Source organism: Myxine glutinosa, chromosome 13, assembly GCF_964187855.1.
Source record: "Myxine glutinosa chromosome 13, kmMyxGlut1.1, whole genome shotgun sequence".
Taxonomy (NCBI): domain Eukaryota; kingdom Metazoa; phylum Chordata; class Myxini; order Myxiniformes; family Myxinidae; genus Myxine; species Myxine glutinosa.
Genome location: NC_136273.1, coordinates 38679569 through 38704786, shown reverse-complemented (window position 1 = coordinate 38704786; position 25218 = coordinate 38679569). Strand labels below are relative to the sequence as shown.

Below are 25218 nucleotides of genomic sequence, written 5' to 3'. Positions count from 1 at the left end.
GTAACATTAAATAGTGATAACGATGATGTGCACACTGCTTTGGTAAACAATGTAAAAAAAATTGTGCAACAAATTCTCTTAACTCACCCCAAAAGTTCTGCTTTGTGCTCTCAAAGCTTAATTTACGCACGTGGGTTTACCGATGGTCGTAAAACTTTAAAACAATGGGGGAATGTTGTAAATATGTGGTTTCATTATCGGAGAGATAGCAGCAGCATGAAGATGGGAAATTGTATTAATAATTTAATAATACGAGTTGCCTTACAAGGAACTGTGATGCAGTAGGAGGCCCATTGGCCCATAAAGTCTACACAATGGTTTCTAACCTATGGTTGTAAACTTTATCTGTTTTCTATTCCCTTTACCTCCGAAACAGAAGGTGGAAGGAGGTTATGTTTTCACCACTGTCTGTTTGTTTGTGAATAGGACATCTCAAAAAGTTGTGGATGGATTCAGACGAAATTAGGTGAGGGCTTGGGTGTGTGACACGGACAAAATGATTACATTTTGGCGAAGATCTGGATCTGGATACCAGAATTTTAAAAGTGATTCTTCACCATTGAGTGATCGGGCTAAAACCGATGTATAGCACGATATCTCTAAGTTATCAACGGATTTGGACGAAACCTGGTGGACAGGTTGGGTGTGTGACAAGAACAAGATGATTCAATTTTGGTGAATATCCGGATCCGATGATTTTTTTTTTTTAAGTGATTCTTCACCATTTCGAGATTGGGCCAAAAATGATATATAGCACGATATTTCAAAAAGTTGTGGATGAGTTGGTTAAATGACAAGAACACACTGATTAGATTTTGGTTCAGGTCCGGATCTAGATCCGGCAGCAGCACATACCATTTTTCAAGTATTTGGTACGACTTAGCCAAGGTTTGAACTGTCAACCTCCCAGACTCAATGTGGACGTTCTAACCATTACACCAGCAAGGCTGATATTGGCCTTGGTAGTTCACAGATATATGTCAAGAAAATGGCTTGGGTAGAAAAAAAGGAACCACCTTTGGAGGCCATTTTTCCCTACAGAGCAAGGGTTGACCTTTTTCGGGCACCGTGGTCCCCTTTTTAAAGCAATGTTTTATGGTCCGGATGCCCTTCCTGCCGCCAGCCCTGTTGGATCACCTCTTGCGACGCACAGGGAATTACCAGTGAACTGGTACTCAATTTGCCGACCTCAGAAGGATGACAGGCTGAGTCAACCCCGCTGGTGTTAATTCAGCAATACGACCGGGATTCGAAACCCAGGATCCTAGGATCCCAAGCCACCACCCTAACCGCTAAGCCAATTTAGGATCCCTTCCTTCACTCTAACCCCTAAGCTTGGATGTACCATTCAAATTTTGTAGCCGGCTTTAATTGCATCAGTCATGTTCACATTGTACGATTCCACTTCTTCTCTGAATACCAATAGGACAGAAGCATTTATGGGTGATGTGTTTAATCATTTTTCTTAAGCTTCTGATTAGATTAAGTTAATTTTCTCATTAACCGGAAAAGCCTGCCATTGAAGTATTGTGTTTTGCTCTACGTTGTCTCAGAGTCGGGCAAATATATTGTGCACAAATCTCGACTCATGAAGATAAACAACAGGGACAGCAGGTTCACGGATGAATAGAAGATCAAGTGGGAAACGGGAAGATAAATATATTGCACATGAGTGGGAGACACAAAAGTTCTGGGATGGGGAGGATGCGGTCAGCTGGGTTGGGTGTGGGAGAAAGCATGAGGGGACGATGGGCAGCACTTATTGTTTCTGCTTGCAGAGAAAATTGGATAATCATTGAAGGAAGGGATCCTAAATCAAAGGGAGGCTCAAAGCAAAGTGCCCCTCCCTTTATATAAGGGATCGTTTCTCTGTATGCAGCTTTAACATGGAGACAGAAAATACGTTTCTCGGTGTATTTTGTATTTTATTTCGAAAATACGTTTCTTGTGCTGGCCCAATGGCCTAATGGATACAGCATTAGTACTCCCAAGCTGGGGATTGTGGGTTCAAATCCCGTCTGGGTTGAATATTTTTTCCCCTCACTTTTTGAAGTCTTTCATATCGTCTTGAATAAAGTCTTGTACGAAGAACAAATGCATTTTGTTTGTATTTAAAATGTATCTTGTGAAAAATGCCAGTGGCATAGAAAAGGCTCTTTTATATATGGGTATGTGCCAAGTGGCAAATTATAGAAAAGAAGGGACATTCTTAAGGTTCTTACAGGTTAAGGTGCTTCCTTTAAGTAAGGGAACTATGTTTTGAGGTTTACAATTTCAATGAAGGTGAATATGGGATGTTGTGAAATTAACATCATTTACAGCAATACAAACAACACAACATGCATTTTAAGGCCATTTTCCCTGTTAGAGTGTGGGTTAGCCTTGCGGGCCCCATGACAATCTCCTCCATTTTGCCCTATTTTCTGCATCTCCCCTTGTTAACCCCCTTGCCCGCATTTCTTCTTCCACCACCTTTAGCCAAGTCTTTCTCGGTCTTCCCCGTCCTCTACTTCCTTCTACATTCATTTCCATTATTCTTCTCAACCAGTCACTTTCATCCTTCCTCAGCACATGACCAAACCATCTCAACCTGTTTCTATTCACGGCATCCATCACAGGCTCTATTCCCATAATCTTTCGCAATTCATAATTTGTCTTCCTCCCTCTCAACGATACTCCGCACATCCACCGAACCATTCGCATTTCCACCCTTTCCAGCCTTCGTTGCTGCTGAACGTTCATTACCCATGTCTCGCTCCCATAAATCATAACACTTCTCACATATGCAGCATACACCTTTCCCTTCAGCTTCAACGACACTCCCCTCCTCGTCAGCACGCCACTCAGTTCCCGAAACTTCTTCCATGCACATCTCACTCGAGCAACCGTTGCCGAGTCTGATCCACCTTCTCCATTCAGCATGTCTCCCAGGTAGCAAAATGTTTTCACACCTTCCAGCTTAACGCTGTCTCCAAGATCCAACTCAACATTTTCTCCATATGCAGCTCCCTCTGTGCACACCTTTGCACTTGAATGTACCTGCCACCCTCTCAGACCATTACATTTTTGATGAACCCACTCAGCGCACATTGTACATTGAATGGAGTTCACTCCGACACCCTTCCTGCACACAGCACACGGCCACTTCCCTGTTCTTTCCACCTCACCACATGCTTTACCACTTGCCATCACCTTCGTGCTTCTGATATTCACCTTCAAACATTTTGTGTCCATGCATTCCTTCCACTTGCTCATCTTCTCCTTCAGTCCATCCATACTTTCCGCAATCAACACCAGATCATCTGCATACAACAACTCCCTTGGTAAACCCTCCTTTACGTTCTGAGCCAGCACCTCCATCACAGCTACAAATAGTAGTAGACTTAGTACCGACCCCTGATGCACTCCCACCTTCACCTCAAACTCACCACTGTTCCCGTCCTTCGTCCTTACAGCTGTGCGCGCTCTTTTGTACATTGCCATCACTACTCTGATCAACTATTCCTCCACTCCTAACTTCCTCAATGCCCACGTCACCACTTCACGTGGAACTCTATCGAATGCTTTCTCCAGATCAACAAACCCAAAACAACTTCTTCCTCTTCTCCATGTACTTCTCCTGCAACTGCCTCACAATAAAGAGCGCGTCTGTCGTTCCTCTTCGTGGCATAAATCCAAACTGTATTTCGTCGATCTTCACTTTCTTATCCTCCTCTCCAACACCCTTTCCAATACCTTCATTCCATGCTCCAATAACTTTATCGCTCGGTACGAGCCACATTCCAGAGGGTAACCTTTCCCCTTGTATAGAGGGACGAGGGTACTCAGTTCCCAATCCACTGGAATGCGGCCTTCTTTCACCACCAGATTGCAGATCTCTGTCATTCTCTTCACACCCCAACTTCCTGCTGCCTTCAACATATCTCCCACAACTCCCGTCGGCCCTCCCGCTTTTCTACTCTTCATTGCTTTTATCGCTTCCTCAACTTCCTTCTCGGTTATCTTCTCTGCCGGTCCTAACACTGGGTTACTCTCTATGTTGCCATCCCATTCATTCTCTGCATTCAACAGCATTTCTATATATGTCTTCCATCTTCCTTTAATTCCATCTGGGTTCACAACGATATGTCCCACTTCATCCTTCAAACAATTCCCCATTCATTCTCTGCATTCAACAGAATTTCCTCCCATAACTATTATTTATTATTTACAGCAGTCCTTTAAATTATTTATATTTAAGTTTAGGAACAACCAATACTGTACAATTAATTAAATGCATTTTACAATAACAATTGAATTAGAGAAATAAGAATTGAAAATCATAAGAGAGAGAATTGTGAGGAACAAAAATAAAAAAAACAAGATGTGTGTGTGTGTGTGTGTGTGTGTGTGTGTGTGTATATATGATTTTGGTTCAGTATGTGTGTATGTGTATATGTACAGTCATGGCCAAAAATGTTGGCACCCTTGCACGTTTTTCAAATTACTCGCAATTGTCTCTAAGAAATAAGTTGAACTTGACAAAAGTATTTGGTCTCCACAATTCTTTATTTCATTGTTAATCTTACAGAACCTTTGTTTTTGATTCGGAACTTAATATATCCTTTTAAATCAGAAAATAAAAAGAAATGGCATTGACCAAATTATTGACACCCCAGTCTTAATATTTGGTAGCACAGCGTTTGGACAAAATAACTGCAGTCAAGTGCTTCCTATAGCCATGAATGAGCTTCCTTCACCTCTTTACTGACAGTTTGGCCCACTCTTGTACAAACTGCTCCAGTTCTCCCAGATTTGAAGGGTGCCTTCTCCCCAACTGCTGTTTTCAACTGCTGTTGGCTTGTTCAGGTGTGTTTTGGCAAACTCCAGTCGGGCTTATTTATGTCTCTCTTTTAGCAGTGGGGTCCTCCTGGGTATCCTACCATAGAACTCCCTTTCATTGAGTTGGCGACGGATGGTGTAAGTTGAAACTGTCGTACCTTGTGTCTGAAGGTCAGCTTGAATCTGTTTGGCAGTTGATCAAGATGATTTCTCCACCATTTGAACAATCCTTCGCTGCAATCTTTGATCAAATCTTCTATTGCGGCCTCGTCTGGGGAGGTTGGCTATAATGCCATGGGCCTTAAACTTCCTGATAACATTGCGTACGGTGGACACAGGAACATCAAGATCTCTGGAGATAGACTTGTAGACTTTAGATTGTCCATGCTTGGCTACCATCTTGTGTCTGACCTCATCAGATAATTCTCTGGTTTTCTTTCGTTTCTCCATGCTCATTGCGGTACACACAGTGATACAAAACAGCAGAATGACTCCTTTTCTCTATTCAAACTGGTTGAATGAGTGATTTTTATATTGCAGGCATCTGTAACTCACCGCAGGCGAGTTCAATTCCAAAGTAAATGAGAATCACCGGCTTGAAATCTAATTATTTTTAACAACTTCTAAAAGGTGCCAATAATATTATCCAGGCCATTTTAGGATTTTTGTGTGGAATAAGCTAAGATTTAGTAATTTTTTCAGCTTTTTGTTTTGTTCCACTGCAAACCAAAGAAATACATATGTGGATACCAAAATATATATTTATTAAAACAATTTTCTGGAATAAATGGTGCAATATTTCAAAAAAGTGCAAGGGTGCCAATATTTTTGGCCACAACTGCATGTGTTTGTGTTTTTGTGTATATGTGTGTGTGTATATATATATATATAATCAACGACATAACAGCGTGACGAGCGCTGTCCCGATCTCCTGTTAACCGAAGTCCTAGACCAAAGCGTCACCTCAGCCCGGCCACTCTGTCAATAGACAGAGATTTATTCTTTGGTCCCCATTGGCTAAACATCAAGCAGAGCCGCCAATCCAGATTTCGGGCTTGTTTGCCCGAAGGTGCCTTGAGGTGCCTTGATCAACTTTATATATATATATATATACATGTGTTTTTATGTGTGTGTGTGTGTGTGTGTGTGTGTGTGTGTGTGTGTGTGTGTGTGTGTGTTTGTGTGTGTGTGTGTGTGTGTGTTTGTGTGTGTGTGTGTGTGTGTGTGTTTGTGTGAATAAGAGAGACAGAATTGTGAGGAACAGAAATGAAAAAACGAGGTGTGTGTGTGTGCGTGCGTGCACACACTTTGGGCCTGCATGTATTCAGCATATAACAGGACAAGTAATTGGAAGTCGTGAATATACGTTAATGGGAATCACAATCATGGTACACAATATACAAATCCCTGTAGTATTTGGGAGTTGAACCCAAGTTCAAGGCATTGTGAACCGTCCATTCCCATGAGAACACTAAATGGGCCAAACCAACTTTCCAGGATATTTTAAGGATATTATTCGAAAATGGTCAAATTAACACAATACATGTGTGTGAATCAGGATCCCAGCCTCACGAAGCATGTGTTCAGATAGGTACCCGAGTAATCCCAGATTCGTGTCATTGGTCAGTCGTGTGACCGTTGATGCACACGTGCTTTGTGCAGGTGCATTGCCGAGAGTTGACGGACTTGAAGGATCAGTTGGAGGTTTTGGAAAGGGACTCTGCAGGACTACCACAGGACTCTTGGCGACTCTTAGCCAAGCTCTCTGAGAAAGGTCGTCGGCTTGTTGACCTCGGCCACACAGCACGAGATGAGTAAGTGCAATCTGATGTGATCCCAAGTTTTCTTTGTCGTTCGTTCATCGCATTCCGGAGCAGCTACCTCTCTTGTCTCTACTTAGTTTTTATCCAAATGCCGAAAAGTTGTGTAATGTAGATTGTGGAGCATCTCAATGTAGTAAATTGTGAAAATTGGTTGTGCTAATTATGAAGACATTAATAATTAAAGTATGTACATCAGGGGGAGTCAAAAATATTGTCTTTCGATTAATTATATTGGTATCAGGAAACTCACCTGGGATGCGGCTATTTGGAAAGTCCATATAAAGGACTTGGTGCAGGATATTCCCAAGGAACCTGGACATGAGAGGAGGCCATTTGGCCCATCACGCTTGCTCTATATTCCTTTGTGGTTCACGAAATCTTTAACTTCGGTCTACGATGTTATTCAACCAGATAATTGGAGCAGAACGTTCAAATGTGCAAGACTTCTATATCCTGTATTTATTATACATTATACATTCTTGATATGGTCTTGGTAGGCCACAATAACCAAATTGCATCGGCCGAGAGAGTGGTTCTTTAACGTTGATTGTGTCACACGTGTGGATGTGATTTTTAACGTTGAGGTCTTCAAGATCCCTTCATTCCCAATGTTTCCTTCACAGCTTAAAAATCGTCGACCAGCTCGTCTCAAGTGTCTCAGAGACCGACAATATGTTGAGGAGCTACGAGGTGCGGGTAGCAGAGGAGAACACACCACCCAGCTCTTTGGAAGGAGTCCATGCCCATAACATGCTGCTCAAGGTTTGTGGGAATTTGAGTTGTCACTTTGATTCACAAATCGATGCCGTCTGAACATTTCCTAGCACCAGTCGATGGTGAAACCCCCTCTTCGTTGTATCCAGCAATGGCGGAGCGAGCTGGAGCAGAAGGATCGGCTCTTCCGGGCAATGCAGGACGAGCTAGTGCAGGCGACCTCTGTGAGCGAGCGACTGAACCAGCAGCAGAGTTTGCATTACCCTGATGTGCGGCCATATGGAGACCGCACGCGTGCGCTCAACGAGCGCCGCGACCGTCTCTTCACACAGATCAATTCCAGGTAATCTCCACCTGAGGGAATTGCTCAGGCCAGTGGTGTAAAAAGTTAGTTTTTCCAAATGAAATTCTGCAATAATAAATTTCAAATTTTAATTTTAATAAGCTAATCTGGAGTTGGTGTAGTGCAGGCATGATGGGCCAAATGGCCTCCTCCTGCACCTAGTTTTCTTGCTAATGTACAGGGTGAGTCAAAAGTAGCACCCGATTTCTGTTTATATATATATATATTTCTGTCAGTTGATTGTTTGTTTGACATTTATATTACAGTGTACAAGAAGGTATAAATAAATGAATGACATGTTTATCTAACCATTTATTCGGGGGAAAATTATTACGGAAGTGTACCAAGCTGTTTTACTTGCAATTTTCAAAGTGCCCTCCCTCGTGATCGATGCACAATTGCAGCCGAGCAGGCACAGAGTGGCACACACACTTGCAGAGTTCGATATCAATTTCCTCAAACTTTGCAGTGATTTGAGCCTTCAATTCCTGAATGGTACGAGGCTTTTCACGATAAACAAGGTCTTTCATGAGCCCCCAAAGAAAGAAATCTGGAGGTGTAAGGTCTGGGGAGCGTTATAAGGAGTCTTAAGTGTTATAAGGAGCGTTATAAGGAGTTTTAAGCGTTATAAGGAGCGTTATAAGGAGTCTTAAGCGTTATAAGGAGCGTTATAAGGAGTCTTAAGCATTATAAGGAGCGTTATAAGGAGTCTTAAGCATTATAAGGAGCGTTATAAGGAGTCTTAAGTGTTATAAGGAGCGTTATAAGGAGTCTTAAGCGTTATAAGGAGCGTTATAAGGAGTCTTAAGCATTATAAGGAGTGTTATAAGGAGTCTTAAGCGTTATAAGGAGCGTTATAAGGAGTCTTAAGCGTTATAAGGAGCGTTATAAGGAGTCTTAAGCATTATAAGGAGCGTTATAAGGAGTCTTAAGCGTTATAAGGAGCGTTATAAGGAGTCTTAAGCGTTATAAGGAGCGTTATAAGGAGTCTTAAGCATTATAAGGAGCGTTATAAGGAGTCTTAAGCGTTATAAGGAGCGTTATAAGGAGTCTTAAGCGTTATAAGGAGCGTTATAAGGAGTCTTAAGCATTATAAGGAGCGTTATAAGGAGTCTTAAGCATTATAAGGAGCGTTATAAGGAGTCTTAAGCGTTATAAGGAGCGTTATAAGGAGTCTTAAGCGTTATAAGGAGTCTTAAGCATTATAAGGAGCGTTATAAGGAGTCTTAAGCGTTATAAGGAGCGTTATAAGGAGTCTTAAGCATTATAAGGAGCGTTATAAGGAGTCTTAAGCGTTATAAGGAGCGTTATAAGGAGTCTTAAGCATTATAAGGAGCGTTATAAGGAGTCTTAAGCGTTATAAGGAGCGTTATAAGGAGTCTTAAGCGTTATAAGGAGCGTTATAAGGAGTCTTAAGCGTTATAAGGAGCGTTATAAGGAGTCTTAAGCGTTATAAGGAGTCTTAAGCGTTATAAGGAGCGTTATAAGGAGTCTTAAGCGTTATAAGGAGTCTTAAGCGTTATAAGGAGCGTTATAAGTATGCGTCTGGGGAGTGTAAGGTCTAAATGGTTGGATAAACATGTCATTCATTTATTTATACCTTCTTGTACACTGTAATACAAATGGCAAACAAACAATCAACTGACAGAAATATATATATATATATATATAAACAGAAATCGGGCGCTACTTTATTACGCTATATTATTAATATATTACGCTTTATTACGTTGATATATATATATATATATATATATATATATAAACGACGCTACTTTACCTACTCACCCTGTACATTTCAAAAATTAAAAGGTTCAGTAAGGGTATTTTACATCGTGATCGATGACAAACCTAGACTTTTGGTTATTTATACGACATTGAAGTGACAGCTGACCAGGTTTATCGGAATTTTTTTTTCTCCAAAGAAGGGAAATGCTGTAGGTTAATCATTTCCATTTATCACATGTGTCTGTAAGTCGAGGTTGCTTCCTGGGCCTGCGGAGGATGGTTTGGCCTGGAATGGTTAAACTCGTCGTGAAATGGACAGGTCTGTGAATGACAGTTTAAACCTCATTATAATTGAAGCCGTTGATGTAAGACTTCAATAACGTGCATCCGACACTCATGTAGCATGTTTTAGTAATACGAGGCCTCGGTCACAGTCGCTTTATAACCTCGTGAAATTCGATGAGCGTCTCTGGTGTCGTTTTTCTCTGGTTGTATTTCCCTTGAGTGTTTTTGGTTTACTTTGCTTCTTTGTTGAAATAAACTATTTAACGAGGCCACATCAGACTTTCATATGAAAGATATACGCAGTCAATCATTTATAGACTGTGTTTAATCATGCAATGATGTCAAATTTGATACTTGGGAGTTGGGACCACCATTTTTATTGCATCTCCAACCCCTCACCTTCTCTCAAAGCAAAGCGTTCTCTCACTGAACGGGTTTTCTCACACACTTGTGGCACACATGGACTGTGCCACAGCTTACCACATAGTGTGTGCCACAGCCTACCCCATAGTGTGTTCCACAGCTTACCACATAGTGTGCCACTGCTTACCCCATAGTGTGTTCCACATCTTACCACATAGACTGTGCCACAGCTTACCACATTTTGTGTTCCACATCTTACCACATAGTGTGTGCCACAGCTTACCCCATAGTGTGTGCCACAGCTTACCACATTTTGTGTTCCACATCTTACCACATAGTGTGTGCCACAGCTTACCCCATAGTGTGTGCCACAGCTTACCACATTTTGTGTTCCACATCTTACCACATAGTGTGTGCCACTGCTTACCCCATAGTGTGTGCCACAGCTTACCACATTTTGTGTTCCACATCTTACCACATAGTGTGTGCCACAGCTTACCCCATAGTGTGTGCCACAGCTTACCACATAGTGTGCCACTGCTTACCCCATAGTGTGTTCCACATCTTACCACATAGACTGTGCCACAGCTTACCCCATAGTGTGTTCCACATCTTACCACATGGACTGTGCCACAGCTTACCACATAGTGTGCCACTGCTTACCCCATAGTGTGTGCCACAGCTTACCACATTTTGTGTTCCACATCTTACCACATAGACTGTGCCACAGTTTACCACATAGTGTGTTCCATATCTTACCCCATAGTGTGTGCCACAGCTTACCACATTTTGTGCCACAGCTTACCACATTTTGTGTTCCACATCTTACCACATAGTGTGCCACAGATTACCACATAGTGAGCCACAGATTAACACATAGTGTTGCACAGCTTACCACACAGTGTTCCACAGCTTACCACATAGTGTTCTATGGCTTACCACATAGTGTTCCATGGCTTACCACATAGTGTTCCATGGCTTACCACATAGTGTTCCACAGCTTACCACATAGTGTTCCACATCTTACCACATAGTGTTCCACAGCTTACCACATAGTGTTCCACAGCTTACCACATAGTATTCCACAGCTTACCACATAGTGTTCCACAGCTTACTACATCGTGTTCCACAGCTTACCACATAGTGTTCCACATCTTACCACATAGTGTGCCACAGGTTACCACATAGTGTGCCACAGCTTACCACATAGTGTGCCACAGCTTACCACATAGTGTTCCACAGCTTACCACATAGTATACACAGCTTACCATAATGTTCCACAGCTTACTACATTGTGTTCCACAGCTTACCACATAGTGTTCCACAGCTTACCACATATTGTTCCACATCTTACCACATAGTGTTCCACAGCTTACCACATAGTGTGCCACAGCTTACCACATATTGTTCCACATCTTACCACATATCGTTCCACATCTTACCACATAGTGTTCCACAGCTTACCACATAGTGTGCCACAGCTTACCACATATTGTTCCACATCTTACCACATATCGTTCCACATCTTACCACATAGTGTTCCACAGCTTACCACATAGTGTTCCACAGCTTACCACATATTGTTCCACATCTTACCACATATTGTTCCACATCTTACCACATAGTGTTCCACAGCTTACCACATAGTGTTCCACAGCTTACCACATATTGTTCCATATCTTACCACATATTGTTCCACATCTTACCACATAGTGTTCCACAGCTTACCACATAGTGTTCCACAGCTTACACACTTAGTGTTCCACAGCTTACCACATAGTGTTCCACAGCTTACCACATATTGTTCCACATCTTACCACATATTGTTCCACAGCTTACATACAGTGTTCCACAGCTTACCACATATTGTTCCACAGCTTACCACATAGTGTTCCACAGCTTACCACATAGTGTTCCACAGCTTACACACTTAGTGTTCCACAGCTTACCACATAGTGTTCCACAGCTTACCACATATTGTTCCACATCTTACCACATATTGTTCCACAGCTTACATACAGTGTTCCACAGCTTACCACATAATGTGCCACAGCTTACCAGATAATGTGTTCACATAGTTTGTTCCACTTCTGTGATTGGCTGGTATATAGAAGCACTAGGTATTTGTATGGGGTAAGATATGGAGGTAAGATATGAGCACATTATGTGGTAAGCTGTGGAACACACTATGCTCCAACATTGTCCAGCACATCTGAACTAAGCCAATGTCAATGTGCATCAGTTGGTCATTTAGTTTATTTCTGGTGCTCGTTACAAATCCCTCAATTATATTATTTTTCGTTTTGTCCAGATTATTACCCTCAAATTTCTTTGATACAACTGTTGTATTTGGGTAGTAATATTATCCTCATAATTTTCTTCTGGAGGTCACCATAATCAATTAGGGTCACCTAAAAAGAATGTTAGTGAGACAATGGGGGTCATGCTTACTAACTGAGACTGATCTGTACCAGGGTTAAGGTGCTGGGAGATCTCGGCCGCCTGCTAAAGCCGTACAGGGACAGTTCCCAGATATTGAACCGCTGGCTTACGGAAGCTACTGCGAGGCAAAGAGCTATTCAGGACCTGTATGTGAAGGACAGCCGTACTCTAACCGATCAGCTTAACCAGCAGCAGGTGAGTTAATCCGCACAGCACAACAGGTATCCATGATCTGGATGGCTGCCATTGGGTTGGCGATCAGGGATGAATGATTCAACTGTCCTTGTCATTTTTCCATAGAATTTGCTCCATGAGGTTGAAAGCAACAAATCAAGAGTAGATCAATGTCAAGAGTTCTCTGAAAAATGCTCCAACATGGTCCAGGTGAGGTATTTTGATTTGATTATGAAATCTCGTTCAGCTTGTGTATTTGACCTTCTTGCAGCAATAGTCGATCTAAAACCATAGAGTGTATTCATGAAAAGCTGTGTTCCAAAACATGTTTCATCAGCTAGAGGAGTTGAGAGAGAATGAGAGACTAACTTTAAATTTTTGGCCTGTTCTATCCTCGTCGTTGTGGATACACAGCGCTTGTCATGTCATGGTCAATCCATTGTTGCTGATTAATTATGGGGTTGCAAGGGGACGTAGAATGAAAGTAGAGCAGCAACGAAGGCTGGAAAGGGTGGAAATGCGAATGGTTCGGTGGATGTGCGGAGTATCGTTGAGAGAGAGGAAGACAAATGATGAATTGCGAAAGATGATGGGAATAGAGCCTGTGATTGATGCTGTGAAGAGGAACAGGTTGAGATGGTTTGGTCATGTGTTGAGGAAGGATGAAAGTGACTGGTTCAGAAGAGTGATGGAAATGAATGTAGAAGGAAGTAGAGGACGGGGAAGACCGAGAAAGACTTGGCTAAAGATGGCTGAAGAAGAAATGCCGGCAAGGGGGTTATTAACAAGGGGAGATGCAGAAAATAGGGCAAAATGGAGAAGATTGTCATGGGGACCGCAAGGCTAACCCTCGCTCTAGCAGGGAAAATGGTCTAAAAATGCATGTTGTTGTTGTTGTTGTTGTTGTTGTTGTTGTTGTTGTAAGGGGACGGAGGGAAGAGAGGATGGGTCGAGCAAAGTCAGGCCAAAACAAGACTGAGTCCACAAACCTGTCTGTGGTGTGCGATAAGCACACCCTGGGACTAGGCCCCCTGCCAGAAGATGCCAATAATATGAAGTGCTTTCGACTCTATTGCCGCCATGATAGCAATATGGCAGTTAGCCTAGATGGGAATTTAAAGTAAGTACTCTAGCGATGACTCTGTGATGATTTATTTATTTATTCAAATGCAGCCTTTGGCTGCATCATTTTCTGGGGGCGTGGCTTTGCCGCTGGTGCAGTGCCCCCCTGTTATCAGCTAGCTGGTGCTCATTTTGCCGACCTCGGAAGGATGACAGGCTGAGTTGACCCGTCTAGTGTTATGATCGATGATTGTTGGATAATTGAGGAGACCACTCATTCTTGTGAATTCTTGTTGACGTTAAATGCAAAGACTCATATGTTGTATTTATCACATATTTGCATTTCAGGCCTATGAGAAGGACCTTGCTAGTTACCGTTTGTGGGTGGAGAAGTTCCACAGCACATCCATTGTGCCACACAAGCAAACGTCACTCTCGGAAATCGTCACAGAGGAGGTGAGAGTAGTGTGATACAATGAGGGCTCAAGCTCTTACTTACCTCGCAGGAGAAATTCTGCGCTGGTTACCTGACAGGAGTAATGCCTTGTCAGTGGACTCACTCCTATTGAGAGGAGTGGTCCAATTGTATGACCATGCATTGTGGCCCTTTCGGGGTCAGGATGCATGTGTTTGAATGACCATGTGCTTCAGCCTTGGGGTTGAGGTGCATGTGTAATGTTATTGGGACAGCCTTGATAGACGGTGTGCCTTGGCCATGGGGTCAAGGTGCACGTCCAAGGCTGTTCAAATGTTTGATTTTTTTTAAACCTTTTTTCATCGTAAAAAAGGCAGGCCTTCGAGCGGGCCCTAAAAGCTCAAGCTCTGAAATCGTTCCCCAAAAATGGATAAAAAAATCAATTCCGGATTTTCACTTTGGAATGTTTACAGTAGGTAGAGGAAACCTTAAAGCTTCCAACATTGCAATGAGTACCTTTTTATTATGAGGAAAGCATCCTTAAGTACCTTTTTCATCTGACGTTGCTTGGCGTGTGTCCACGAACTAGTACATGGATATTCAACAACGTTACAATGCACTAATGGCGATGACGAGCAAGCAACTTCGTTACATCAATGATATGTCGGGGAAGATAGGAGAGGAGGAGGTGAGACCTTTTGCAGTGGATTCATTAATTTGTGCACAATGTACTTTTTTTTCGTTTGTTTATAGTGCTAACTGAGCATGCATGTAACGTGTTAACGTGCCTGGTGACAGTTCTTGAGGGATGTTCGGAAATTGGAGGACCTTCTGAACCAACAGAAGGAGAACATGCACCGCAGTTATTCCTGCGACCGAGTATCCAAGTTGCCTCGTATTGAGGCTGCTGTGCGAGATATGCCGGTAAACGATCCGATTTCATGATCACGTAGTTCTGTACAAGTCTCCACAATGACGTCACTCACTCCCAATGTATGAAAGCTCGTTTTGAGAGGACATGTGGGATTGCCATCTTTATTCTAGAGTCGTATAAAGATTAATTCTTACCCGCTTCCTCTCTTGGACTCCCCTCATGACTGTTTTGTCGTGGAGCTGTTTGATTTGAAAAGACGTTTATATTCACTGTATGAATAATGATTGGGATCTCTACACAATGCCGCAGATGGTACAGAAAGAGATCCTGCAGTACCAGAGGCCAGTTCGGGAAGTCATGAGTAAAGCCTCCAATATCGATCAGAAGATGCATGCCGACCGGTACGATTGCTTTGAGCCGCATCAGATGGTTGCTTATCTGTAATATTGGTCAACATGTGGATATAACAACTAAGTGGTTAAAATTGCCAGCTGTGAGGTTTTCCATCAAGCCAAGACTATGAAAGTCAAATTATAGGACTTCAGTGCCCTTTCTAGTAGCTTCTATAAGAGAATCCTATCCATTTATCCACCGATCCCACCCATCCCACCTGTCTATCCTCCCATCCCACAAATTTTGCAGAGTGCAGCAGCTCTATGACGATGTCCTGTCACTCTGGAAGGATCAACAAGCCGATGCCAATAGTCTGCAGTGGTGGATCCGGTTGCAGGAGAACATCAACGCTGTGCGAGCATGGACCCCTACTTCGGTGCGCAACACTAACACACCGATACATTACGGAAGTAGTGCAGAGATCCGGGGTGACATGTTGGAAGATGTATGGTCATGGTTGAAAGTCGTTTCTGTTGTTGATGCCAAGGCTGATTTGGCGGTGCGTTGATCTATTGGCAGTTTGGGAAGCTGAGCTCCGACCAGCAGCGTGAGACGATGCATAATTTGGAATCGAACTACGAAGCTTTGCAGAAGAACATGTATGGAGCCAAGGTACTAGGTCTTGAAGACCGTTCGAAATCTGACAACGATGTTCGATTTTGTCGCCAGCACTACCGCGACCTTCTGACAAAGATGGAGAAAGGTGCTCTTTTTCATTTATGCTTCTCAAAATCAGCTTTAAATTGTAGCTTAAATTTTTTTTTCTCCTTTAATATAATTGTGAATTGTAAATTAATAAACCTAAATGATTAATGCAATCAATAGTGGAATGAAGCATTTAACTGTCCTGTGTCGGAGGGGCGACCCATCCAGGGTTGCGCACCCTTGCCACGGAAAAACTGCCTCGGCATCCCAATTCGCCTGAAGTTCTTCTTCTTCTTCTATGTTATATCGTCTGTGCAGTAAAGCAGGAAGACACAATGTGCCAGCATTATCTCGATCGATTGCGGGCAATGGAACCTCAGCTGGATAAGTACCGGGAGCAGACCCTGCAGCACCTGCACGCGCCACTCACGGCCACTCCATCCCTAGATGCTCAGCAGCGTGTAATGAGTCAGGAGGTGAGTTTCTGTCCAAACGTGTGGCCCAGTGTGGTTGTACTTTGCAAGAAGAGGCAGAATTAAACATTGAAGGTACACCAGAGCTTGCACTTCAATAGACAGAGACAGACAAAGAGTTAACTTGTTGTAAATGTGTGTGTAGTCTTGTGAAGTTTAAGCTAGGTATAGATGGCAAACATGACGGTCAACCTGATGCCATCAATGCATTATTTTGTTCATTTATAAAAGTGTTTTGGTGTGATAATGCATCTCGATACTGATCCATCTCTATGCCAGTGCCGGTAGAACACTCCGACAATAGATAGATGAGCAGCATGTGTCATCTTTCATCCAATGAGAAGAATGAATGAATGAATGAATGATCGTTTTAAGGCCATTTTTCCCCACTAGAGCGGGGGTTAGCCTTGCGGGCCCCATGACAATCATGGTTCCTTATTTGAGGCAATGTTTTTATGGCCGGATGCCCTTCCTGGCGAAAACCCATAGTCGCCTCTTAAGATGCACAGGGACACGGTGTACCTATTCTAACTGGGGTACACACCGGGATCATTCATCCCAGCAAGCTGGTACTCAATTTGCCGACCTCAGAAGGATGACGGGCTGAGTCAACCCCCCTGGTGTTAATTTAGCGATCGACCGGGATTCGAACCCAGGATCCTAGGATCCCAAGCCGGCACCCTAACCGCTAAGCCAACACCATCCAATGAGAAGCTTGTGTTTAAATCAGCCAAAATTTGTGCCTTTTGTTAGACACTTCCAGCATGGATGTTGAACATGTTTGATTTTGTGTGCCATTTGTGCATCATGTGATATCAATGTGCATCTCATTTGCAACAAGTGATGATGGCAACACATCCAATCTCGTAAAACCTTTAATATGCTTTCTGTGTGGTGGTTTTCCATCTGCACTAAAATGGAGCACTATTGGGAAAAGGGACAAAACCAAACAGGGCCGGTCACCAAAACAATATCAAGGTTGTTGATGAAAATGAGAACATAGCAACGGATATATATATATATACAGTATATGTATATTATGATGGAAGTCACATTGAGTGACGAAGACTGTAGGGTTATTACCTCCACCACCAAAAGTGGATGGAGGTTATGTTTTCACCCCTGTCTGTCCTTTGTCCATTTGTTGGGACGAAATTTGGCAGAGATGTAGCATATGTGACAAGGACAAAATAATTAGATTTTGGTGAAGATCCGGATTCGGATCCGGCTACTAGAATTTTTAAAGTGATTCTTCACCATTGGGAGATAGGGTCAAAAACGATACATAGCAGGATATCCCAAAAAGTCATGGATGGATTTGGACGAAACTTGTTGGACAGATTGGGTGTGTGACAAGGAATAATCGATTCGATTTAGGTGAAGATCCGGATCCGGATCCAGCTAGTATAATTTTTAAGTGACTTCACCATTGAGTGATGTGGCCAACCAGGTGGAGGTACGCTCTCTACTGAGTGTCGTTCTAGTTACATCCTGTGGCGAGCACGAGAAAGCGCAGCGAGGCCTGCCGCAGTTACACAGTCTCACACACTTGTCACACTGGAATCTAGTCAATGTCGCTTGGTCCGGATTCTTTCTCCTCAAGCGAGCCTGATGAATATGCTCACTTCTCACCTCCTTAACTTTTATGACACCTTTGTTGACAATTCTTCTCCAAGATGAGCAATCTGCGGTTTGGTGTTCCCACTTGACCAAGTCAATATCACAGCTTTTTAGTGTAGCGTTGAGACAATCATTGTAGTGCTTCCTAGGTTTCCCAATGCCACATTTGCCCACAGCCATTTCTCCATAAAGTAACTGTTTCGGGGTCCTTAAGTCGCTCATTCTTAGGACAATTGCAGTCGCTCATTCGTAGGTGACCAGCCCATTGCAGTTGTCGTTTTCTGATACTTTCCACGGATACACAGCTAGATTTAATTAACACCTCCAGATTGGAAACTCTTTCCTTCCATGTTATGTGCAGGATTTTCCGCACACATCGTTGATGCATGGCTTCTAGCTGACAAATGTGGCGACTATAGGTTGTCCAGCATTCAGCACCATACAGCAATGTACTCAGAACCACAGCTCTATAGACCACTATTTTCGTAATCATTTTAATATCGTGACTGTTCCAGACTCGGTGTAGAGACTGCCAAAGGATGTTCTAGCCTTTGCTATACGACCTGAGATTGCTATACAACTTTTGGGCCTCAGCAAACGCTATTCTTGCAGCCTTTGTGCTCCGATTCATCATTTTATGGTATGTCTCTTTTTTTCTTTTCAATGACAGCTCCTCGACGTTGTCTGCAAACCAGTCTGGCTGCTTTCTCTTCACTGTTCCAAGTACATCCTTTGCCATTTCAAAAACAAATTTACACCGCAAGTTTACGCAATTTGTTCCACTTTCTTGCCACACTGTCTTCAATAAAACTTGGATTTCCCCGTCAGCACATCCTCCAGCTTGTATTGCAACTCATTTCTTGTTGCAAGATCTTGCAGCGTCGTAACGTTCAGCTTCTTCAATGGTTGAAAGTTCCGCTTCTTGACTGGCGGTCTAATATTCAGCTTTAATACGGAACATACCATGCTCATGATTTAGAGAACCTTTGATCATATAGCTTAGCCAAGGGACGAGTACAAAGTGCACAGTAGTTTTAGTTGCACTTGTGGGGAATTGTTCTCAGGCCAAACATTCATTTTAAGTCTTTCTTTGTGATGCTTTTTGATTGCAGAGAATCCAACGCGAATTGTCGGTTCTTAAGGAAACGACAGAAGCGATGAACCAGGAGTGCGGAGAGCTGCTCTGTCAGCTGAGCGAATCACCGCGACAGATTGATCTTCAAACCACCCTGAATGGCATCACAAGGCGACTGGACAACCTGCATGGCCTGTCCACTGGCACCTTGGACGAGTAAGCCATTTTTGAGTGGGACATCGCATGCCTGACTTCCGTTGTCGATTTACGGAGGCAATAAGAATGTTTAAGCGATCATCAGGATACAAGTGCTGTCTCTGTCCTTTTCTTTGTCCACAGCCTAAAGGCCCTTGAAGCCATGATGCAGAAGTTTGAGGAAATGGACAGCATGGTGAAGAAATACGAGTCTCGCTTAGTGGAAAGCAGTGCCATACCGGGCCGAGAGGACGAGGCTGCCATGGCGAGGAGGAACCTCAAAGTAACTTATCCTCTTCTTCATTGTTTTTTATTACTTGTCATGTGTACATCATATCATACTTGCTTGTTATTGATAGATTGCTTAACGTAATATTCATGTAATAAAATTAAATGTAAATAATACGTGTGTGTTCATATTGAAACGTTCTTCATAGTTTATAATAGTTTTCTCGATACAGAAATGCATTTCATTAAAATACATAATGCGTCTTAAATCCAAACTCCTCCTCTAAAGCGTAGCCTCCATAAACGTTCACTGGTCATATCTCCAAATGAAATGTCTACATATTACGTACACAAAACTGGAAGCAATTTTTGTGCCCCCCCCCCTCCCCCTCCTCCTTTCCTTCCCTCTCTTCAGTTCCTCTATTTTCTGACCAAAGTTTACATCCCACCCACTCTCCAATGCTCTTGTGTATCATAGACATATCGCCCATAAGTTGAGTTTCCAAACATCTCCGTACCCCATCCTCTTGTATACAACAACAACAACATGCATTTTAAGGCCATTTTCCCTGCTAGAGCGGGGTTTAGCCTTGCGGTCCCCATGACAATCTTCTCCATTTTGCCCTATTTTCTGCATCTCTCCTTGTTAACCCCCTTGCCCACATTTCTTCTTCCACCATCTTTAGCCAAGTCTTTCTCGGTCTTCCCCATCCTCTACTTCCTTCTACATCAATTTCCATCACTCTTCTCAACCAGTCACTTTCATCCTTCCTCAACACATGACCAAACCATCTCAGCCTGTTCCTCTTCACAGCATCAATCACAGGCAATATTCCCATCATCTTTCGCAATTCATCATTTGTCTTCCTCTCTCTCAACGATACTCCGCACATCCATCGAACCATTCGCATTTCCACCCTTTCCAGCCTTCGTTGCTGCTCTACGTTCATTACCCATGTCTCGCTCCCATAAATCATAACACTTCTCACACATGCAGCATACACCTTTCCCTTCAGCTTCAGCGACACTCTCCTCCTCATCAGCACGCCACTCAGTTCCCGAAACTTCTTCCATGCACATCTCACTCGAGCAACCGTTGCCGAGTCTGATCCACCTTCTCCATTCAGCATGTCTCCGAGGTAGCAAAATGTTTTCACACCTTCCAGCTTCACGCCGTCTCCAAGATCCAACTCAACATTTCCTCCATCTGCAGCTCCCTCTGTGCACACCTTACATTTGAATGTAGCTGCCACACTGGTAAATGACCCTCTCAGACCACTACATTTTTGATGAACCCACTCAGCGCACATTGTACATTGAATGGAGTTCACTCCGACACCCTTCCTGCACACAGCACACGGCCACTTCCCAGTTCTTTCCACCTCACCACATGCTTTACCACTTGCCATCACCTTCGTCTTTCCGATATTCACCTTCAGACCTTTTGTCTCCATACATTCCTTCCACTTGTTCATCTTTTCCTTCAGTCCATCCATACTTTCCGCAATCAACACCAGATCATCTGCATACAACAACTCCCACGGTAAACCCTCCTTTACGTTCTGAGCCAGCACCTCCATCACAGCTACAAATAGTAGTGGACTTAGTACCGACCCCTGATGCACTCCCACCTTCACCTCAAACTCACCACTGTTCCCGTCCTTCGTCCTTACAGCTGTGCGCGCTCTTTTGTACATTGCCATCACTACTCTGATCAACCATTCCTCCACTCCTAACTTCCTCAATGCCCATGTCAATACTTTGCGTGGAACCCTATCGAATGCTTTCTCCAGATCAACAAACCCAAAAAACAACTTCTTCCTCTTCTCCATGTACTTCTCCTGCAACTGCCTCACAATGAAAAGCGCATCTGTCGTTCCTCTTCCTGGCATAAATCCAAACTGCATTTCATCGATCTTCACTTTCTTCCTTATCCTCCTCTCCAACACCCTTTCCAATACCTTCATTCCATGCTCCAATAACTTTATCGCTCGGTACGAGCCACACTCCAGAGGGTCACCTTTCCCCTTGTATAGAGGGACGAGGGTACTCAGTTCCCAATCCACTGGAATGCGGCCTTCTTTCACCACCAGATTACAGATCTCTGTCATTCTCTTCACACCCCAACTTCCTGCTGCCTTCAACATATCTCCCACAACTCCCGTCGGCCCTCCCGCTTTTCCACTCTTCATTGCTTTTATCGCTTCCTCAACTTCCTTCTCAGTTATCTTCTCTGCCGGTCCTAAAACTGGGTTACTCTCTATGTTGCCATCCCATTCATTCTCTGTATTCAACAGCATTTCCATATATCTTTTCCATCTTCCTTTAATTCCATCTGGGTCGACAACGATTGTCCCACTTCATCCTTCAAGCAACTCACCCCCATCACATCACACCTCTCTTTCGCTATGTGCTTTGCAATCCTGAATACTGCTTTCTGACCCTCTTCCGAATCCAAGCGTTCTCCGAACATTTTCCTACATGCCTCCTGCGCCTTTGCTACCTCTTTCTTTGCAGCCTTCCTGGCTGCCTTATAACTTTCATGCTCTGCTGTTTCTGCTCCCGTACCCTTTGCCTTCTGCCACTCCTTGAACTTCTTCCTCTTCTCGTCAATCCTCTTTCCAACTTCATCATCCCACCACTATGTTTCCGAGTGCCTCAGTGGTCCTTTTGTCCATCCACATACCTCACCAACGGCTCCCAACAGACTAGCTTTCATTGACATCCAACCACTTTCAAGCTCAACCACATCATCCTCTACCCTACTCAGCCTCTCTTTTAATGCCTCCCTTACTATCACCTCTTTCAACCTCCACACCTTCATTCTTGGTTGGTACTTCACCCGCCGAGCTCTCCTCGCACCTTTCACCCTTATGTCGCAGACAACCAAGTGGTGCTGTGAAACAGCCTCCTCCCCCTGGATCACCTTTGTGTCCCGGAGGTGCCCCCAGTGCCCCCTATCTCGCCTACGCACCATCAGGTAGTCAACGGTTGTCGTCGACCCACCTGACGTGTATGTAACAAGCTTATTATCCTCTTTCTGGAACTGAGTATTACAAATCAACAAATCAGCTCCATCAGCAAACTCCAAAATCCTTTCACCTTCTCCATTTCTCACACCATATCCGTAACCCCCATGAACTCCCTCAAAACCATCCATACTCCTTCCCACATGTCCATTCAGGTCTCCTCCCACCACAACTTCCTCATCTTTCACGTTTTCCATCAGCTTCTCTATCGCACACCAGAACTTGTCCTTCTCTTCATTGCTTTGACCAACCTGCGGAGCATATCCCGAGATGACGTTCACCAAGAGCTTTCCAATCATCATTTTCACCATCATCAACCTATCACTCACTCTAGTCACACTCACCACACTGTCTACAAACTCCTCAGAAAACAGGACACCAACACCATTCACCCCCTCCGGGCACCCTTGCCACACAAACTTGTATTTCTGTCCCTGCCTACCCTTCACCATTCTCATACCACTTCCCTTCCATCTCGTCTTTTGCACACAACATATGTCCACTCTTCTTCTGACCAATACTTCCACCACTTCTCCTGATCTCCCTGTCATTGCCCCTACATTCCATGTCCCAAACCTCAGAAACCGATCTCCACTTCGGGCTGCACCCTGCCAATATGTAGTTGTAATTGTCATGGGTCTCTTTTTGAGGCAATGTTTTTATGGCCGGATGCCCTTCCTGACGCCAACCCTCTTAGTCGTCTCTTACGACACGCAGGGATACGGTGTACCTATTCTGACCAGGGTATACACTGGGAAACGTTTAAAACATGGAAATTCTGGGGGGGGGGGGGGGGGGGGCGGCATCAGCATCACGGCTGCGGTTTAAACATATTCCAACAATATCCAAACAGAACCATGAAAACCATGAAAAACAATCTGGGAAAAGTCTCCAAGCGAGAACGTGGATTTGAGAAGGAAGGAGCAGAGGCGGAAGAGAAACGAGATACAGGGGGCGGGGCACAAGCCGAGACGAGGAGGAGAGCGAACAAGCACGTGTCCGGGAGGAGAGAAAGAATCAATATAGAATTCTTTGTTTAGGGAGGTGAGGTGAGGGGGAGAAAATAAAATAAAAGAAACAAGCAATACAGTGAAGGAAAGAACCCAAATCGACAAAACACCGACGGGGGGAGGGAAGCCCCAAGTTACCAGGCCCCGCAACGAGGTACGACCCAGAAAACGATTAACTACACACAAGTTTGTACGAATTACAAACCAATACCAACCAGAAACACACAATAACACGTACTCAGCAAAATAACCAGTGGAAATTTGACAAAGACAAGAATGGGAAAACACTTAAACTTCGATGCCGTGGAGAGCTCGAAGTACGCTTCACTCGCCCGAGGTACCGGAAACCGGAACTCTTGTATATCATACATAAATGTGGCCCATAAGCTGAGTTTCCAAACATCTCCCTACCCCATCGTCTTGTGTAACATACAAACATGTGGCCCATAGGTTGAGGTTCAAAACATCCCCCCTACCCTATCCAATTGTGTATAATACAAACATGTGGCCCATAAGTTGAGGTTCAAAACATCCCCCTACCTCATCCACTTGTGTAACATACAAACATGTGGCCCATAAGTTGAGGTTCCAAACATCCCTCTACCCCATCCTCTTGTGTATCATACAAACATGTGGCCCATAAGTTGAGGTTCCAAACATCCCTCTACCCAATCCTCTTGTGTATCATACAAACAGGTGGCCCATAAGTTGAGGTTCAAAACATCCCCCTACCCTATCCAATTGTGTATAATACAAACATGTGGCCCATAGGTTGAGGTTCAAAACATCCCCCTACCTCATCCACTTGTGTAACATACAAACATGTGGCCCATAAGTTGAGGTTCCAAACATCCCTCTACCCAATCCTCTTGTGTATCATACAAACATGTGGCCCATAAGTTGAGGTTCAAAACATCCCTCTACCCCATCCTCTTGTGTATCATACAAACATGTGGCCCATAAGTTGAGGTTCCAATCTGCCGTTGTTTCTTGCTCGTACTTTAATGCAGCAATGGCAGGGTGACCTGTATCAGTGGAAGACTCTGCAAGGTACGATTGAAGATGCAATTCAACGAGCAACTCTGGCCAGCGAGCGCCTCAAACGATCGCACAACGAAAACGACCTCAACGTGGAAGCCTATCAGGTGGGGAGCATTTCCTTCACGCACACGTTCACCACTACAATTACTTTAAGTTAAACAACTTTATTATTTAAAAATGCTTCTCGATATAGACATTTTATGTATCTGGAGTTTGTTGTATTTTACTTGTAATCAAGTGGAATTTTATAAAGAGCAGATTGTACAGGCTCATCCAGATAATCGATTCGAAATTCCGAAATTGATTTCCCAATGAACTTTAACTGTTGCTTATGTTTGAGAAATGGGACGTTCACTCTTCCATTTTGCATGTCCTGTATTAACAATCTATATATGCATTGTAAGAATGATTCCACTGGGACATGGTACTTTCTATTTAAATGATATTTATTTAAAAAAAAAAATT

The 25218-nt window shown here is 43.5% G+C and overlaps 2 protein-coding genes across 2 annotated transcripts in view; one reads left to right on the top strand and one right to left on the bottom strand.

The window, feature by feature from the left end:
* LOC144888663 (uncharacterized) overlaps positions 1-25218 on the bottom strand; it is an 864061-nt gene that overhangs the window by 5281 nt on the left and 833562 nt on the right. The window lies entirely within an intron of this gene.
* The window catches only part of LOC137413567 (uncharacterized), a 92660-nt gene that overhangs the window by 2012 nt on the left and 65430 nt on the right, over positions 1-25218 (top strand). Inside the window, exons 5-19 of the mRNA XM_068098999.2 lie at positions 6484-6635; positions 7268-7406; positions 7508-7701; positions 12552-12714; positions 12820-12903; positions 14104-14211; positions 14760-14858; positions 14969-15094; positions 15354-15445; positions 15687-15813; positions 15957-16140; positions 16401-16558; positions 19288-19466; positions 19590-19728; positions 24723-24857. Coding sequence (XP_067955100.2) covers positions 6484-6635; positions 7268-7406; positions 7508-7701; positions 12552-12714; positions 12820-12903; positions 14104-14211; positions 14760-14858; positions 14969-15094; positions 15354-15445; positions 15687-15813; positions 15957-16140; positions 16401-16558; positions 19288-19466; positions 19590-19728; positions 24723-24857 — 2079 coding nt within the window. The remainder of the gene's footprint in view (positions 1-6483; positions 6636-7267; positions 7407-7507; positions 7702-12551; positions 12715-12819; positions 12904-14103; positions 14212-14759; positions 14859-14968; positions 15095-15353; positions 15446-15686; positions 15814-15956; positions 16141-16400; positions 16559-19287; positions 19467-19589; positions 19729-24722; positions 24858-25218) is intronic.